The sequence below is a fragment of the Phoenix dactylifera genome, chromosome 7 (genome assembly GCF_009389715.1).
Source record: "Phoenix dactylifera cultivar Barhee BC4 chromosome 7, palm_55x_up_171113_PBpolish2nd_filt_p, whole genome shotgun sequence".
NCBI lineage: Eukaryota > Viridiplantae > Streptophyta > Magnoliopsida > Arecales > Arecaceae > Phoenix > Phoenix dactylifera.
Window position 1 is genome coordinate 15,867,143 of NC_052398.1, and position 18,668 is coordinate 15,885,810.

The 18,668-nt window shown below is 36.8% G+C and overlaps 1 protein-coding gene across 3 annotated transcripts in view; it reads right to left on the reverse strand.

Annotated features, from left to right (window-relative positions):
* Window positions 1–1,178: 1,178 nt before the first annotated feature.
* The window catches only part of LOC103707827 (uncharacterized protein At2g33490-like), a 39,138-nt gene continuing 21,648 nt past the window's right edge, over window positions 1,179–18,668 (reverse strand). For 2 of the 3 annotated variants that reach the window (XM_026804920.2, XM_026804919.2), the window contains exons 6-11: window positions 16,003–16,031; window positions 15,725–15,932; window positions 15,408–15,638; window positions 12,338–12,391; window positions 6,546–7,593; window positions 1,179–1,410 (exon numbers count right to left, since the gene is read on the reverse strand). In XM_026804920.2, coding sequence (XP_026660721.1) covers window positions 1,400–1,410; window positions 6,546–7,593; window positions 12,338–12,391; window positions 15,408–15,638; window positions 15,725–15,932; window positions 16,003–16,031 — 1,581 coding nt within the window. In that variant the 3' untranslated portion in view covers window positions 1,179–1,399. The remainder of the gene's footprint in view (window positions 1,411–6,545; window positions 7,594–12,337; window positions 12,392–15,407; window positions 15,639–15,724; window positions 15,933–16,002; window positions 16,032–18,668) is intronic. The other variant, XM_026804921.2, reaches the window with a different exon arrangement.

The window sequence follows — 18,668 nt, forward strand, 5'->3', positions numbered from 1 at the left end:
ATCCCGAAAACGGGGGCAAAAGAGAGCTTATAATACATGCATACGTACGTATGTATATAGAAAGAGGGAGAGAGAGATGGACTTGGCTGCACTCAAGTGGATCTTTACTCGGATTTTATCTAATCTACTTTGGATAATAAAGATCCCTCCGAGCCAATAGATGTGATCTAATATTTCTAAAGTGCTTACATACAATAAATCATGTGATTTGAAGATTCCTGGCCTATACATCAAATGATAAAAAAATATATAATTTAATTTTACTTAGATTGTCCAACTTTTGACCACTTAATGCACAAGATAGAAATCTTCATCATTTGATATGTAAGCGGGATAGTAAATCACATCATGCAACTCAAATCAACGATGTGAAACCACCATCATCCAACCTAAATCTGACAAAATGTAAGTAGTGTAGCCAAATTCGGCTCTCTCTCTCTCTCTCTCTCTCTCTCTCTCTATATATATATATATATATATATATATATATATTTGGCCCAAAACCGCTGTTACTAATCCAGCTTAGAAGAGCAAGTGCTGTGCCCTAAAATGCCTCCAAAATGAAAGGTCATGGATTCTTGAATAAGATTGCAGTCCCAATAAAACTGTCCGCAGTATGTATATTATCAATTATATCTAAATGAATGTATAAAAATAGGAAGGAACTGAAATACTTGGGAAGTGAAGCCTGTTTTTTTTTTTGGGTAAAAAGTAAAGCCTGTTTTCGTGATCTTACAAGAACAATATAAGGATCCCAAAGAAGCCCAATACTGGTACGGGTAGAACATCACAAAAGACGTCGCAATGGATTCGTATCTACTCAACACCTAAAACATTTTGAGTAAATAATAAACATGGCAAGTCCCCCTATAACGACGAGTACAAATGGGCTAAATGTCAGGCATTCAACTCCTAATCGCATCATTTAATAAAAAAGGGACGTGGAAAAGAAAGTTCCTGACAACCAGAATTTCCAAAGAATAACAAAAGTGGGATCTGAAGAGAATCTAAGAGCAGGCAACGAACAACAAATGAAGATCTGATGGGTTCATCAGAAAAACAAAAACAAAAATCAAGATTCGATCGTGATGTTTTCACATTAACAGTAAAGTCTGGTTCATTTTCTGATTACTAATTGCAGAGAAAGAAGTGGAAATGGTGAACAAGAGAATCTCTGGTTATGACGAAACAAAATTCTCATTCATGAATCAAAGTACACCAATAAGATCCCTTATTTGATATATTGTTGCTTGTTCTCATCATAATTATAATCAATAGCCGATAAAAACTAGGAATACATGGGGGAAACTAAGAATAGACAAATTATTATATACACAAATTGCATGAGGAGACTGCTCTCCATTTCTATTTGTCTTTGAACAACTGAAGTGCGTTCTGATTATAAAAGCCCTGCAAACAAATAGTAACAATTAGCACATTTAAGTAATTCTCCACACCTATCATATGAGGCAATCAGATAGCACAGTAAGCCCACTACTAACTGATATTCTATAACTAGTCTCTAATAGTTAATAGTTACAGCATTAGTTAAAAAATTGCTAGTTTTACCTTGAAAAGACAAGTATGTCTATTTCTTCTTTAGTAGTTCATCTCTCCATATGTTATATGTATATAAAGAATATACCTTTCCAAAATATACAGATTTTACTATAACCTTCCTCTAAGAATTCTCTGAAACATGGGCATATAAGTTAGCATCACATAAAATAACACTATATTCCAAGTTGCTAAAGGGGTAATAACAATGTATGTGAGACATTGTAATGATTCATATCACCTAAAGGAGTAATAACAATGTAGGACCACCTAAAGAAATATGAAACACGACAATAATGACTCATAATAACAACAAAAGGAGGTCCTATTCACGAGAAATGCACAAATCATGAGAATGAGGGAAGGCTAGCAGGTAAGAGTAAGCAGTCTGAGAAATTGGCTTAGGTTGTGATTTTAGCTGGGCCAAATGAGTTTTCATTTTGACAGTTTTGATGGTTTGTAGTTTCGGATTTAGTCTTGCAGTTTTACTTGAATAAAATAATCCATTAAAATTAGGAAAAGAATAATTTTTTTTAAAAATAAACCAGGTCACTGATAAAAAAAGGCATCATTCTACAGAATATTATATTTGTCATACCATTACAAGTATCATTTCACCGGTTCTGTGTTGAGAGAGTCAAAAAACATATATATAAAAAATGATGTTGAAGAAATATGATATAACTTTGATGGGAGTCTAATTTAACACAATGTAAGAGCTTGTAAGATCTGAGTTTTAGGATAACCATACTTGTCTCAAAAACTCTATTTTTTCTCATTTCTTTGGAGTGTAATGTTGCAATGCTTTTAAATCTTCTTAAAAAAACTTGCAAAACCTAAGTTTAGACTAGAGAAAATGCTTAAAAACTTGCACAAATGAGAAAATGACTAAAAATCAGCATAGCCAACTCCTTGTGACAGTGATATGGTTGCATAAGTCAGTTTTCACCGTAACTCCATAAGGAGATCTGATCTTGGATTGATTCTGAGCAAAGTTCAAATGTTTTCGTTTTGGTTTCATAGTTTTCAATGAAACTTCCGACCACAAGCATATACTGAAAGGTTAAGAACTTAAGATTGCACAAATTATTTGAAAAGGATGGTTTTTTTCCAACAAAGACTAGATGAAGCTCTTGTAGAGGCACATGACACATTAAGGAATAGAAAACAAGAAATGAAAAAGATTCTGCCCATAATTATATATCAACTTTGGTGTCGATATTAAATTATATACTGGATAACATATAAATGACATATGCCCTATCAATTCACAGTCTTGATGCAAGCCTATGGGCAAAAAATTGTATCCACAACCCATGATAATTTGACCACGATGTAGAATGGAGCTCCGAATCTATCAATGCAGATAACATGAGCAATTCAACTTTAGAATAACATTAAATGTACTGAGGACTTCAGATATATGCACTGGTTAGTCCTAAAATGTTTTAGGTGATCTAGAAGCATCCAGATATGTGGAAATTATATGTTGTGATCTGGGAGAAGGATAACAAACTTAGGTTGAAAGACAATATATTCAAGCAATAGAAAACCCAATCTTTGGCTTGTCTACTGTCCTTTGTCAGCCTAGAGGGTCTTCTCATGTTTATTTTCTGTTTCAAGAACTTTTTCTTAATGTCAGTTTGAAGCCTCCTTAATTGAAAGGTTGAAATCATAGATCAACTATGAACACTCCAATTTTAAGTTGTGGGCAACCACAACTAGGAATGTAAATTAGCCAAACTCGAGCAAACTAGGGCCAGCTTGAGTTTTGCTTGACAGCCACATCCTCAGTTCGAGCTCAACATGCACTGGATAAACCAAGCTAAAGCTCAACTTGTTTGAAAATAAGACAACTTAAGCTCAGCTTGATCAGTGCCGATATTGCAAGTTTAAGGCTAGGATTGGGTTAAAATGGTAAAGAAAAGAAGAGCTTGATGGCCAGAGACAGGCCTCTGCTTTGGAGATTGGGTTAGCAAGAGAAGAATTTGGGGATTGGGCTAGAGGCAGTAATGGCAGTTTGTGCCAGATCTTGAGATTTGGTCAGACTAGTGCGGAGAAAGGATGTTGCTCATAGTGGATGCCAAGGGAGTGCAGTTATCCATGAAGATTATATGGCCTGGCAAAAAGGCATGTGAAAAGTTGAAAGCATGAGCACACTAGTAGTTTTAGAGTATAGTGAAGGAGTGTGAACTCATCTGGATGGAAGTGAAGGAAACAGAGAGGATAGCATGTCTAATTGAATTTTTGAGGTGGTGATGGTCAGGGCTGGGTCTTTACATGACCTTCAGACTTTAATTCCAGCCATGAGATCTCCATTTAATTTAAATTAAAGAGTGTTTCAGCTTTTAGATCAAGATCTAACAGTCATGATAAAATCCACCAAATATTTATTTTGTTTATTTAAATATATAAATAAAATAATTATTGATAATATATTTTATTTGTTTGTTTTCTTATTTAGACATGTAATTGAACTTAAACAAGCCAAACACAAGGGAACTGAGCCAAGTTTGTGTTTGGCTTGTTTATATTTTAGGCTTGATATCCTGGCTCAAGCTTGGCTTGTTCTGTAGTTGGATGAGCGAACATCAAACTGAAATTCAAGCCAAAAGCATGCCATGCATGAACAGCTTGTTTGTTTGATAACCATAACTACTACTTATACAAAGCAGTGCTAAAGACACAGCAGAATATTATGGGGCTGCCAACCTTTATCATAAGGCATGAGGTAGTATCTTGCAGCTCAAGGCTTGCAGATGTTGTGGCCCAGAAAAGTGGAGCAAACAAAGGGAGAGAAGGAGAAGAAAGAAAGCAGAAGGACATGTGACAAAGAAAAGGAAAAAGGAGTAGAAAGAAGAAAGAAAAAATACAAGGAAAAGATGCTTCAATTGTGTTCACTAGCTAAAACGTCCCAGACTCGTTTGGTTAGTGGAAAGAGAAAGAAGGAAAGTATGGTCAATAGAAACATGGAGAAATGCCTCATGTTTGGTTGGAGTTTTCAAAGAAGATAGATGAAAAAGTAGCTTTCCTGTGGAAATAAGATTCCCATATTTTGTTAAAAAGAAAAACTCATGTCACTTTCCCATGGGCTAGGAATTGGATTTTTTTTTCCAAAAGTGCCCTTAAGCTCTTAGATCGAATGGGGTAAGATTTTTTCCCTATTATTAGGGGCATAACAGATATTTTGCACAACTTTTTCAAAAAAGTAGATGCTCAAGCAAAACATAAGCCACTTTAGAATGCGGCAATTTCTCATGGTCACCAAACATACATAAACCACTTTCCCAGGCATCATATACCCAGGCATCAGCTTTCCAAAAAAAACATTTCTGGAAGAAAAAATTCTTTCCGCGAACCAAACAAGTCCCTAGCATTCTTCTGCCTATCTATTTTTCCTTTGGAAGTTGTTAGATCATAGTTTAGAGTCCATTCAAGGTTTGAAAGATGAAAAAGAATGGCACAAAATGTTATAGATAATAAATAAACTATTGTTTTCTCCTCCCTCCCATCTATTTATCCTTCTCTTCTACTTCTTGTTATTCAAATTCAAGTTAAGACTCAAGAAACAAAACACAAGGTTCCCACTCATGCAGATTTTCTGCAACTGACATAGAAGTAATAATTTTTGCTACTGGAATTCATGTCTGGACCTTTATTTCAGATATTAAGTTATTAGAGATCAATTTTAGGGACTAGTCAATACCTATATGTGCTTCCAGATGTGTCCATCAAAATCAATGAAGTGGATTCTTGATTTATATGTCTCACCATGAATTTTTTCAGATCTAGCTAAATCAGACATCCATATAGAACCACTTGAACTATAACTAGGTAATTTCTAGAACATTTGATTTTAGGATACAAGAATTCAAATAATAGAGAGGAAGATTAACAGTAGGATTCCAAATGGCAATAGCTGCTATTAGGTATTGAACAGCTTATGACTGAGAAAAATGAGTATAATAAAATTAGATACTTTTTTCTGTGTTAAAAAATAATACATTGAATACTATGTTAAAATAAAAAAAATACTTTCATTTAAAATTCTTAATGTGAAAATGGTGTTGAACTTTGTGAACATTTTAGTGAAATAATAATTGTCATCATCATTATCTAACAACATTTTAAATCCATTATTTAAACCAAGGTTTGCAGTACCAGCGTGCACTTTCCCCATACTTGACAATACCATACTATACATGTATCAAACTGACACTCTGTATGGAGGGTGCACCAAGTGTAAGTATGCTGACTCTGACCCAATATGGCACCAATACAGGATCCAGAACCGAGACTACAAACCTTGATTAAAACCATGATAACAAAACAAGCAAATCAAGGAAAGCATATTTTGGACAAATTGCAATCATATTTTCAAACACATAAACACCTTATTATAGAAGAATTTATATTATGGCATAACATCACAACTATGCTGAAGCCTCCAAAATTTCCTTTTCATTTGGAAAGGAAACTTCTACAATTAAGTGGCTCTCTGTGGAATTCTTAAGATTCAGAAACCTTGTTTCATCTTAGGCTCTTTAATGGAGGAATAATGCCCAACCAAAAGCACTTGCAGATCTTGTTGGCATTGCCCATTGGAAAATACACAACTTACAAAGTATTAACATGACCCAAGAAGAAACAAAAGAAACAGGGATAAGGACCACTAAGCTTTAAATATGAGTTCCTATCTACAAATGTTGCCTGTATGTCATTTGTTACATTATTATATTATTAACCACATACAAAAAAGTAACTTCAAAACCAACTACTTCAAGAGTAGATAAAAGAAATTAAGCCCATCAAAAAAAAAAATATTTTATCAAACCGTTTACAGGGCTTATAGTAACAAAAACATCATAATACAGCACTTAGCAAGCAGTCACTTTAGTTGAACCACTGCTAAACAAAGTAATCAGCAAGCTAAATAACTAAAAATGATTGCATAATATCGCATTTGTTATTTAGTATCTCTGAGTTACCTTTTGTTTTTGTGGCTTGATCTACTGATTCTGAAATTGTTGACACAGTTTGTACATTCATCAAAGATAATGGTGTCAGAGGAGGTGAAAATACATCTGCAGTTCTGCTTTCATTTTGAGGAGGCTCCAATATCTTGGCAACTGTTAGCATTGGTGTTGTTGGTGTTCTTGTACTATTAGAGGGTATAGAAAAACTGCGAGTCATAACCCCAGGCGGTGTTGGTAGTGGTGATGCTGTGCGTGATGCAATCAATGGCAATTTGATTGTGGCCTGAAGCTCTTGACCTTTGGATACCAAAGGAGCTGAATGTCCAATCAAACCAGACAGTCTTGTAGGTTTCACTGAACTGTTTGGAGGTCTTGGAAGCTCATGAAGTTCATTAATTTTTGGTGATGGTATAGGAGGTGGTGAGGCACTAGAGGACAGTTTTTGAGATGTAGATGGCTGAGATGTGGGAATATGTGTTGGCTTTGCAGAAGTTGCAGGATGATAATCCACTGATGATGTGGAATCGGTTGCAAAAATTGCGGGCTTACCAGACCATGCTTTACTTGTCAATGGACCGGAGTAAGCTTGTCTCTTTATCTTTTTAGAGTCCAAAGCATTGACTGGATTTACCTGTGGCAATGAGAACCCCCCACTCAAAGGAGGGGGCATTTTAATGGGGCCACTACTAGTGTTGCTTTCTTTAATTACTGAATGTGCTTTAGGCAATCTGGTGGGGCTTGACTGCTCATCATCTCTGAATTCTTTCACAAGCATGTTTGGCTGCAATGGTGACGAATGCCACAGCTGTGTGGGCCAGCCACCCTTTCTTTCCAGCCGAGGTGCAGAAACTGAAGTACCTGAGCCTGTTAAATCTGAGGTTTTCACGTCAACTGGTGTGGGCAGAACATAAGTGTTAAACTTCCTTGTTGATGAAGGCTGCATTTGTTTTATCCTTTCAGATGGTTCAAACTTCTTATCAGCTAAAAGTGGTGCTGATAGGCTAACAGACCAAGGTCCCCTGCTGAATGGAGTTTCTGCTTGGCTCCAGTCAAGATTTTCCTGCAAAAGAAAAATAGGGTATAAATCTCAAAAGAGAAAGAAAAATGCTGGATTTTTTTATGTAATAATAAGTAATAACAGACCTAAATTACAGCAATAAGCTAAACATAATGGTATGGAGTCTCTAAATTTTTAAATATTATGATTAAAAAATTTGAGTGTGGACCTTGGTGCAATGGTAAGGATACTCCACTGTGACCTAGAAGACATGGGTTGGAAACGTGGAAACAGCCTCTCCGTATGGAGGGGTAAAGCTGCAAACATCTAACCCTACCTAGATCCCACAGTGGTGGGAGCCTCATGCACTAGGACGCCCTTTATTATTAATTTTTTTTTCTTACAAGAGAAATGGCAATAATGGAATACTTTAATTAACACTTATACATTTTTTTCGAAAAAATCACTAAACTAGAGAAATGAGAGAGACTTGCAGGGTCAGTGTGGTGCAGATCTTTGACAACATTACAGAAAACATGAGAGAACCCAGAAGATTCTAGAACCAGCAATTCTTACCAGTCATGATGTTACTTAGAGGAATTTTATATTTCTGACTAGAAGTAATGTTTGCTAATCGAACACTTGAACTGTAACCTCATGATGGTTGATAGTCTTCTACCTGAAGGGTCAAATCTGTTGGCAATGTTTGTCCCCAGTCATGTACAATTGGTTTAAGATTCTAGCATCCATGATTCTCTTACCCCTCCTGCTGTGCACGAACAATAAATACAGATGATGATATTTAGTGAACCTTCCAACTAATATATTTCCTATAAGGCATGCTTTCAGCACTGCTCCGTATTGTACATTGCAAAGACTAACTGGTAGTTTTCCCACTCACTATAATTCAGCTCAAGGATTTAACATGAGACAACAAATGCCCTCTTTAAAGGGCCTTGGAAATCAACCAACCAAGCCACTAGTAGTGCAAATTAATAAGCACACTGAATGATTGTAGATAAACCTCGTGAGAGCATGAATAATTGAAGGACAAGGCAACCAAGTTATTGTAAAACAAGCTGATATAGAAAAAGACCTTGGGACAGGAAAAGAACTCTGAGATATTTTAAAAAAATTTTACCTGAAAATTTTTGCAATCTGCCATGACTAAGGCTCATATAGAGTTTCCTTTATCCTTGCGAAGGGCAGAAGACAAGCTCAGCTATTAAAGGAATCTTGTTGGAAAAAATTTAGGGGCAATTACTCTAATCATATATCACCCTAGCCCGCAAGAACAAGATAATGCTCGAGGCAAATCATGCACCTATTCTATAGTTTTATTTACTAAGCAAACTCTCGAGATCAAGTCTATCAAGAGAAATGCATGTTTCCATCATGACAAGCAAGAAGGTACAACACAATATTCCCCTACATTGACACATGATACACCACTAGTTTAGCCCAACATCTATACCATGTGTCAATAACGGGGGCATTGAGCCCCTATATGGTACCAACATCGTACCTAGTTCGTATGCCCAATATTTGTTGGTATAGGTAGGTACTTAAAGCCAAGGGATATCGGTCTGTATCTTCTCAATGAAGGATCGCTGAACCAATCCAGACTGACATCGCACCGGTCGGTTCAGTTGTTCGGGTCAATAAAGGGCCCCAAGGCCCAAAACCAGTCTTAACCGAGCGAAACTGCTTAGGTTGGGGCGATTAAGGCCCCCCTCACAGTACGAGGGGGATTTTGGTTCCGAGTCTGCTAGAATAAATCCAGACTACACGAGGAGCCAGTCAGTGAGAGTTGTCGATAAAGGACCTAAAGCAACGGAGGATTCTATACTGGTTAATGATAAGGAAAAGGACATGCAGAGATGGTGCGACATTGATATGTAATGGTTGGACAAGGCCCGGCAAGAAACATTATGAATTTTTCTTGACATATTGTGATAAGAAAACATTCTTTCATAAGTTAGTTGATACTTTTGAGAAGGCGCACGATGCCTAGTATATCCTCGACATGGAGCAGGTAATTGATTAGATAGGCAAGCAGCATGTCTTACAAGTGATTACTGATAATGGACCATAATACATATTCTGATGATCAGGAGGTCATTTTCTGGACCTTATGTGCTACACATTGCATCGACCCGATGCTAATAGATATTGGCAAGATCCGCAAGCTAAAGCAGGTGCTAAAGACAGCCTAAACTATTATAAAATTCATATAAATTGCACATAGGTTTTGGTTTTGACGATGAAGCATATCGGGGGTGAGATATTGAGGCTAGCAGTCGCCTACTTCGCGATGCACTTTGAGAAAACAACAGGCTTGTATCAAATGTTTGCGAGTATCGAGTGGTAGAGAGTAGATATGCCTGTAGTGGCATGAAAGGGTGCCATATATAGGGCTTAATGACAAGCCAGCAATTTTGGAAGCCGACTCAGAGAATAGTTAAGGCACACACCACTATATCGAGTGTTAAGGCACACACCACTATATCGAGTGTTTAAGGCCATGGATAGTGAGAGATACCCTCATATGAGCTCCTTATACCATATGATAATCAATGTCAAGGCCGAGATCAAGCAGGCAAATCGAAATATGCTGATGAGTATATTGTTGAATAGAGGTCAGATTACCAAGTGGCCAAGAAGTTGCATCTAGTAGGTAATCCAAGCGTAATCCTTAATATTTGTTTATTATCGTAAAATATAACTGTTCAATCATTTGTTTGTTAATTAAATCAATTATATGTCGTGGGAGCCTACTACCCAAGAAATGTAGAACCGTTCCGAACCGCTCGGTTCGGAATGTACCGAGCCATGCCGGCAGAGGAACGGGACGGTTCCGGCATTCAAAACGGTAAACCGGCAGATGGGAGAGGGAGAAGAAAAGAGAGGAAAACAGAGAGAGGGAGAGGGAGGGAGGTCCGTCGGAGGCCTCCGAAGAGCGTCGGAGGGGACCCAAAGGGCCGGAGCAAGGGCTCCGCCATCCGAACCCCTAATTGTTCGAAATAGGAGTCCATCGGGGATCCCTTTTTTATTTGAAAAATTTTAAGTGAAGACAACAAGAATTTGCCGACTTCACGTAAAATTTGGGCCTTTTTTTATTTTAAAAATTTTAAATGAAGTCGGCAAACCCCTTGTCGACTTCACTTAAAATTTTTAAAATAAAAAAATGAGCTTCGACGGAACGAAATAGGGATCCGGAGGGTGGAGCCCTTGCTCCGACACTTCGAGGAACCTTCGGCGCCCTCCGAAGGCCTTCGGCGGCCATCCCTCCCTCTCCCTCTCCTTTCCTCCCCCTCTCTTTTTCTCTCCCGTTCTCCCTCTCCCACTCCCTTGCCCTCTCTGTTGTGTCAATACAAGCCTAGCACGGAATGACATAGGGGCGTACCAAACCTTACCGTCGGCCGATCGATACCAACTCCAGTACTGCAAGGTGGACCTTGCTACTACCTCAATGCAAAAGTCCAACATAGTGCTTCCCTAGATAAGGAACTGATGATTGCCCTGTGTAATGTCATGTATAGGATGAAGCCTAATCCAGTAATTGTTGCCAAATGTCTAGAGGAGGTAAGTCAATTTTAATGCAACTTGGGAATATTGTTTTGTTAATTCAAGCAGATATATAATATAATATGTTATGCACGCTTCATAGACAAGCTTTTAGAGAGGGTTCCTCTAGTTTTGGTGCGCAGGTGGTTGTGACAAGCAAATTTTAGGCCAAATTATAGGCCAAATTTTGATGCCTTGATTTTTCCTTAAAATTGGATAGCTAACCCAATATTAAATAAATGATTATTAGGGTGCCTATCCAAGAGGCACAGATTACAGAATGGAAGAGCGAGCACAATATCTAGATTGGAGTCAAATCCTAGGACCTAACTTTGAACGAGATCCTGATGTCGATGTGTGGCAAACACTCTATGAGGAACTAAATGTCGGTGCATATTTTGTAATTTAAATCAATAATGATATATGTATTTTAAAGATCAAAAATATCCATTATCTATGTTAATTATTACAATTGAATCCATTAAGCAATCATATGGTGTGTCCGAACCAATATGATACAAAATGACATTAGCATACCCTTAACATTATAATTTAAACATTCATAAACATTACAATAATCCTAAAAATAAAAAATAAAAAAAGTCAAAAAATGTTGTACTGGTGTCGGACCGACACTCATTATCGTACCAAGTGTTGGTATGATACGATTCAGTAGCATGTTGTACTGGTCAAGACTGCTACAGTAACCAGTACCAAAACATTTCAATACTATCAAACCCAAGTTTGTTTGAGTTAAGCTCTTCTAAAGCAACAAAAGTTCGACCGAAACCAAACTCAACTTGACCCGTCCAAATTGCCAACCCAAATTACATATTTAGATGTCAAAAGTATACAATTACAACTTCACTTTTCAACTTGTTTGAGATTACTTCTGAGTAAAAATGAGATTAAATGAAACTGAGAATTAAGTTTCTTTTTACGCACAAATGGCATTTTACTTGGTGTAATAGATATATCAAATCAGCTTCTTACAATTAAACAGCAACGTGTTTAGATAGACCATACCACCAGGGGGAAATTCAAAAACATATGACGAAAATGAAATTTAATATCAGATGCTTTATACCAAGAAGACTACTAGAACTCCTATTAGAAGGTGGTGGTTTGTTAAAAAGGGCCATGCTAGCTGGATTTTAGGGTATAAACATATGACAATCAGTGCTGACAAGAATCATAAGGACCAATCCACATTGCATTTAAAGGATCTACGAAGCGTCACCTGTGCAGTTTCAGTAGTTGATGCTGGGGCATTCGTTTGATCCAGTTGTTCTAACTGAATGTCAATGAAAAACAATAGCATTAGGTTCTATGAAATGAGAGTGATAAGTGTGAACAAATGCATCATCCATTAATCAAGCACCAACCCGTAATAAGAAAGGAGTTCTTGGAGATTATAATATTTAAAACATTCAAAAAGTGTAGAAATAGATAAAAATGATAACATGGACATATCAAATAAAATATCTATGATAGTAACAACACGAACATACCTAATTAAAAGCACAGGGCCATTTTCCAGAATAGTGCTGTGCCATCAATTGAGAAATATAACCAGAATTTTATTAAAAACTTAGAAGTGAGAAATTGGGAGCCAATTATGGACTCTAAGGCTATATGACCTAGACATCATTATACCCCTTGTAGGTCTTTGTTTTTCACCCAGAAAAGAGGGGAAAAAAAGAAGGCATCCGATGGATAGTAGATGGGATAAAGTACGTGTAACTAAATTTAATTTGGCAGTGACATATCCTACTTAGAAAAGGTCAAATGTCTAATATACAAGTTATTGACACTTCATATAAATTTTGTAACCACTTTAAGGACATATCATAGAACAATAATAAGGAAAACAGCTCACATAGGAGTCTCCTATTTACTAGGGAACAGCTTTAGTACCTTGATTACACTCGTTTTCCTTTTCTCTTCTCATGTGTAATCATCTTTGCATACCAAGTGATATAGGCAGACCTTTTCAGTTAATTTTCAACCCTAATTATCTCCAGCCATGTTGTTCCTGGGACCTATAGGCCTAAATTAGCTATTTTTCCTCTCTAAGACCAAGAAATGAAAGTTTATTGAGTACACTCGTTAGCCTACTAGTAATTCCTTTGACCAAATAGATAAGAGCATAAGTCTAGTTTCTGTCCTCACCAGTAAGTTTAGATTCTCTTGAAAATGACTCAAGTTATGCTCTTACCAAAATCAAGTTTCAACTGCTCGAGAGCAAATTAGCATTCAATAGCTTCAGTCAAAAAAACTCTGGAGCAAGTTCTATATAATATATCTACTTATTCCCCCATTTTATTATAATGCAATGGGGTATTAATTATCCTCATTTAATGAGAAAAAAGTATAAGATTTATACGATTAGTCATGCCCAGATACATTAGATTGTTTAACGAAGGCCAAGTCATATGAAGTGAGAGGAGTTCTCTCTACCTCCATACAAAGTCTCGTGTAGTATTTCCCACATCTTTCAAAATCCTGTTAGACTAAAGGTGCACTCTCCAGCAGGGCAACAATTCCGCCCAACGCTACATATAAAACAAATAATCTTAAATAATTTTTCTCACTTTATTAATATGGTTGCTATTAACAAGCTTAACTTATTTTTGCAACTCAACGCCACCCAGATTTACCACAAAGTAACATATTATAATTAACTCATTATGCATGTCTTATGCTGACAAAAACCTGTTAGACAAAAGGGGCACTATCCACCAGGGCAGCAATTCCAGCCTACACTACATATAAAACCAAGATCCGCCATACCAGTACCGGTCGGCGTACCGGTGGCGGCCTAGACTGGTATGGTACCGGTCCCGTTGAATGGCCAGATTTTGGGGTTCCACATACTGGTCCCCTACCGGTCCCGTACCGATTCTCCAACGATAAGCTCCCGGTACCGGATTCTACGCTGATCCGGCACCGGTCCCAGGCCGAACCGGTCCGTACCGATCCATACCGGCCGGTACGGACCGGTACGGCAGACCTTGTATAAAACAAATATTCTCCAATTATTTCCCTTGCTTTATAAACTATTGTTGGTACTAACCAGCTTGTGAAACTTATTTGCAACTTAACACCACCCAAATTTACCTCAAATAACCAATTAGAATTATCTCAGCTATGCCTGTCTTATGCTGATATTCCCTCTTTACTGCCCAACCATTATTAACTTGACTGATACATAAGATCATGCACTCATTTTTAAATTGCTTCTTCATTAGGCATGAGGAGAAAATACCAACTGAGATTGTATGCCATGCAATCTTATTTTGCATCAACACAATTGTGGACTGCAACATGATGAGAATGTAAAAGATAGGCAAAGAAACATGGATGGATCAAATCAAACATTTCTTTTCTCCAAGAAAAAGATCCTGAATGAAAGAAGAAGCAAAAAACATTAGTTTGGATTTATGCTCATGTTAAGTAGCTCAAACAGTACATCATCTCATATTGAATATTTTGGGAGGTGTTACTGCTACCAGTTGTGTTGTATTACATGCTGCCCCAGTACATTAAAATTATACCTAGCTAAAGCAATTTTCTTTCATGGTGCATGTTTCAGGTAATGAATTCTGTTTCTTGTTTACTTCCAGGCAATACAAAATGAGTTGAAGTGTTGAACAATAAGTCTAGCAGGTAGGATTTAACCCAAATTCCATTAGTGCAAAATACCAAATAAGGACATCTAAATTGATAATCTACTTTCCGAATCATGAACTAGCCAATTTCAAATATGAAACAATAAAAGATATAAATATTTTGGGTTGTACAATTAACAGTAAAAATTGTAATTTAATTTACTGTTTTCATTGGACTGTGGTCCATGTCGATTAAGATGTGTAGGTCATGACTTATGGTGTGGGTTATTCATTTATATGGCTTATCATGCATCTTGATACACTAATTTTATTGGTATAATCCATTTTGAGTCCATGTGACATATAAGTAGCATATGTCCAAAACATCTAATTGGTTTTAAGGCAAATAACAAGTTGTAAACATGATTAATGGTGTGAGTTATAAATGTACATAATTTATCAAATATCTTGCACTAATACGAATTGGACTCTCTCTGATGCCCTCCAAAAAGAAATCCATATATTGTGTACAGACACACACACACACACACATATCTAAGCAAAAACTGTCTATGCTATCTCAAGTCAGTCATGCAGGGTTTGAACTAAACTGAAATGAGAAATAAACACTAATAAAACAGATACTTATATTGACATGATAACTAGATCAGACCCCAGATTAACCAGGTATCTTCTTACCTCCATCGAGTTTCTAGATACAGAAACATGATCTTGACCATGGTCATTTTGGCCATAGTCAGAACTCAACTCCCCATCATCATTGCCATCATAACTATTATCATCCTCATCATCATCTGTGTAATCCTCAAGTCCACTGAACTGATAATCAATATGCTGTTGTTCAGCTACTGCTTTGACATGTGGCTCAACAACCTCAAGAGACTTAACTCCTTTCCTAAAGAAATTTAACTGATTCAAACCACAAAGCAGGAAAAATGCTACATCAGTTCCCCATCAGGCAAGAGACATTTTCAGCATTTGAAAGTAGAAACCACCTGTGCAGCATGGTGCCGAGCAGCCTGTGTCAAAAGACTTCGGGACTGCCCTTGCTTTAATGATTTTAAGCGAAATACAAAAAGAGTTGCCTCCTCCTGATAATCTTCTTGGGCTGCTTGCAACTGCTGTGGAGAAATACTTTCACCCTTGGCAATTTTTGACCTTCCTTTTTCTCTTTGTGCCGCCAGCATAAATTTATACAAATCTCTGCAAAAGATATACCAAATTAAATGGCATCCTCTCTATTAACAAAGGGTGAATTGTGTCAATTTCATACCTTTTATCATCACACTGGCGTTTCATCTCCTGCACTGGCAAATAGTCTCATTAAAAGGTTATTATGCCTTCTTGAACAGAAGCAAGCAAACATGAATTTTAAACTATAGCAGATATTTAAATATGTCAGAACTAATCACACAGGTGACTTGAGTATTAATAGAAATGTAGAGACAAAATAGTCATATCAAAAGAAAAATCTAGTGTACTTAAACTCAGAGATCTGTGAGGATCTGTATGGATGGAGAAAGACACCTTGCTAACAGTAACTGATGATTATATATGACACATAGAGGAGAAAAAAGGAAAACAGAAGTTTCAATAAGAACTTGGTGGGTAACAGGATGTCAATAACAAAGGAGACATTTTATGGGCTCTTCTTCTAAGAGGTGTTAATTGTTTGCTAAATCTGTTTTTTTGCAGGAATATGATGGTAAAGCTCTAGGTTTATGCAATAAAATAAATCTCCTTTATGAATTTCAGGTCAAAAGGAACTCATTGAACATGATCATATAAGCATAGTTTTTCTCTACCTACATAAACAAAGGAAAGGGTTACTTCTTGAAGTCTATGTCACATGGACACTCACATCCATCTCCCAGATACATGTTGGGTATCTATCTAAATCAGATAAGCATTACACACTACGATATTTACCAATTATTTTAGTTGCAACTTCTAAAAATTGGTAGAGAGTTTAACTCTTAATCAATGAGTTTGGCCCACTATAATAATGTAAATAGTGTGCTTTTGTCTATTCTTAAAGATTGACCAAAAATATAGGTATTAGAATAACCTAGCAAAATGTCATTTTTTTCTAAAATTCTTAAGCCATTAAGAAGGACAAGAAACATGCATACTGGAAGGACCTTAATAAACAATGTCATTTAATGTTTTCTGTTATACAATATAATATTTATTTTGTATCCCGAAATCTCCTTTTTCTCCTGCTGTGTTATGCATGTGGGCTTGTGTCCGTACAACACTACCTGAGGGCAATAGAGTTTAGAGTTTAGGCTCTTAACCCCTTCCCTGCACGGGGGTTGGGATGTTATTTTAGACCTGGAAAAAAAATTCAGTTCTAACATCCATTTGAGAATTAAAAAGTACAGGTAGAAATCAAATCCAATGATTGCTGTATTCTGGATTAATGAGGAGCCAAGATTACCTATAGATGATGCAGGACAATTTGGGGGTTACCTTGTTATGCATAGATGGGCCTGACGCAAAAGGAAAATCATGGAAATAGACAGAAGAGAGAGTAGAGAAGAGTAGAGAAAAGAAGACAATATAGAGAAATAAAAGAGAATAAGAGGGAAACAAGAGAAAGTGATAGGAGAGAGAGAGATAAAGAGAGGGATAAGATGAAAGAAACCACTCTGTTCAACACAAAACAAACTCACAAAGTCACAATTCAAGCCTCCATTTAGCTAATCCCCTACACTCCATGTATATAGCTTACCCTAACTTATGAAGCAAGTAACCCAATACTTTAAAAAAAAAAGGTGACATGGCCCAATTGACTTGAATGCCCAGTAACTTAAGGCCCAAGTTACCTCATCATACACTTCTGCTACACAAATCTTGTCCTCGAGTCCTTCATGTTGCTTTGATGCTTGATTGACCTGTGAATCTTCAAGATTTGATGATGTAGACAACTTACAAAACTTTGTTATGAACACTCCATCAGTTGGTTGTTTTGTGTCCTTCAATTAATGATAGGATCATAGGAAGCTATGGATCCTCCATTTGATGCTGATTGCTGATGGATCTAAAAAATCAACAAGGAATGGATGTTCATATTGCTTAATCCTGGTCTTGGATCTACCACATTTGAGACATCTGATGGATCATCAACTAATATTTGACAGCGGCATCTTTGCATGATGGATCTTGGATTGGTGGCTTTTCACATGATAAAGCTTCAATTGCAGGCTCCACATGAAACTCAATGTTGGCTTCTTGCGCCAAAAAGATTTGCTTTGAAACTTGAAGCATGCATGCTTGTGATGATGGAATTGCTACAGATCAAATGCCTAAAGCTGCAGCAATTGCTTTCAAAATAGAGATTTATTGATGCTAGATCACTATTGATGGATGTCAAGTCAGCATGCGTTTGCTCGAAAACTTTCTCATTGTATTTAACATGTCAATGAAGAACAACGACTTTGAAAGATAACTCTTTATTTGATAACATGATAGAGAGGAAAGGAAACAAAAAAGGAAACAAAAAGGCAATAGAAAGAAGATGAAGGAAAAGAATGGAAGAACAAGGTAGGATCTTTTAGCTCTGATACCAAACTAATGCAGGACAACTTAGGGGATGCCCTTGTTATCATGGAAATAGAGAGGAAAGAGAAGAAAAGAGCAGAGAAAACAAGACAATAGAGAGAGAGGAGAGAGTGAAAGGGAGACAGGAGAGAGGACTAGGAGAGCGAGGAGGGATAAAAGGAAAGAAACAACTTTGTTTCTTAACGACACAAACACATAAATTACATGATCTCAAGCCTCCCTTTGGCTATCCCATAAGCTCAATATGCATAGCCTACCCAAACTTAAGAAACAAATAACCGAATACATTAAAAAAAGGTGACTTAGGATCCAAGCAACAGGAAGGCCAAGTAACTCAAAGCCCAAGTTACATCAAGGCTAAGCAACCTATGGAAT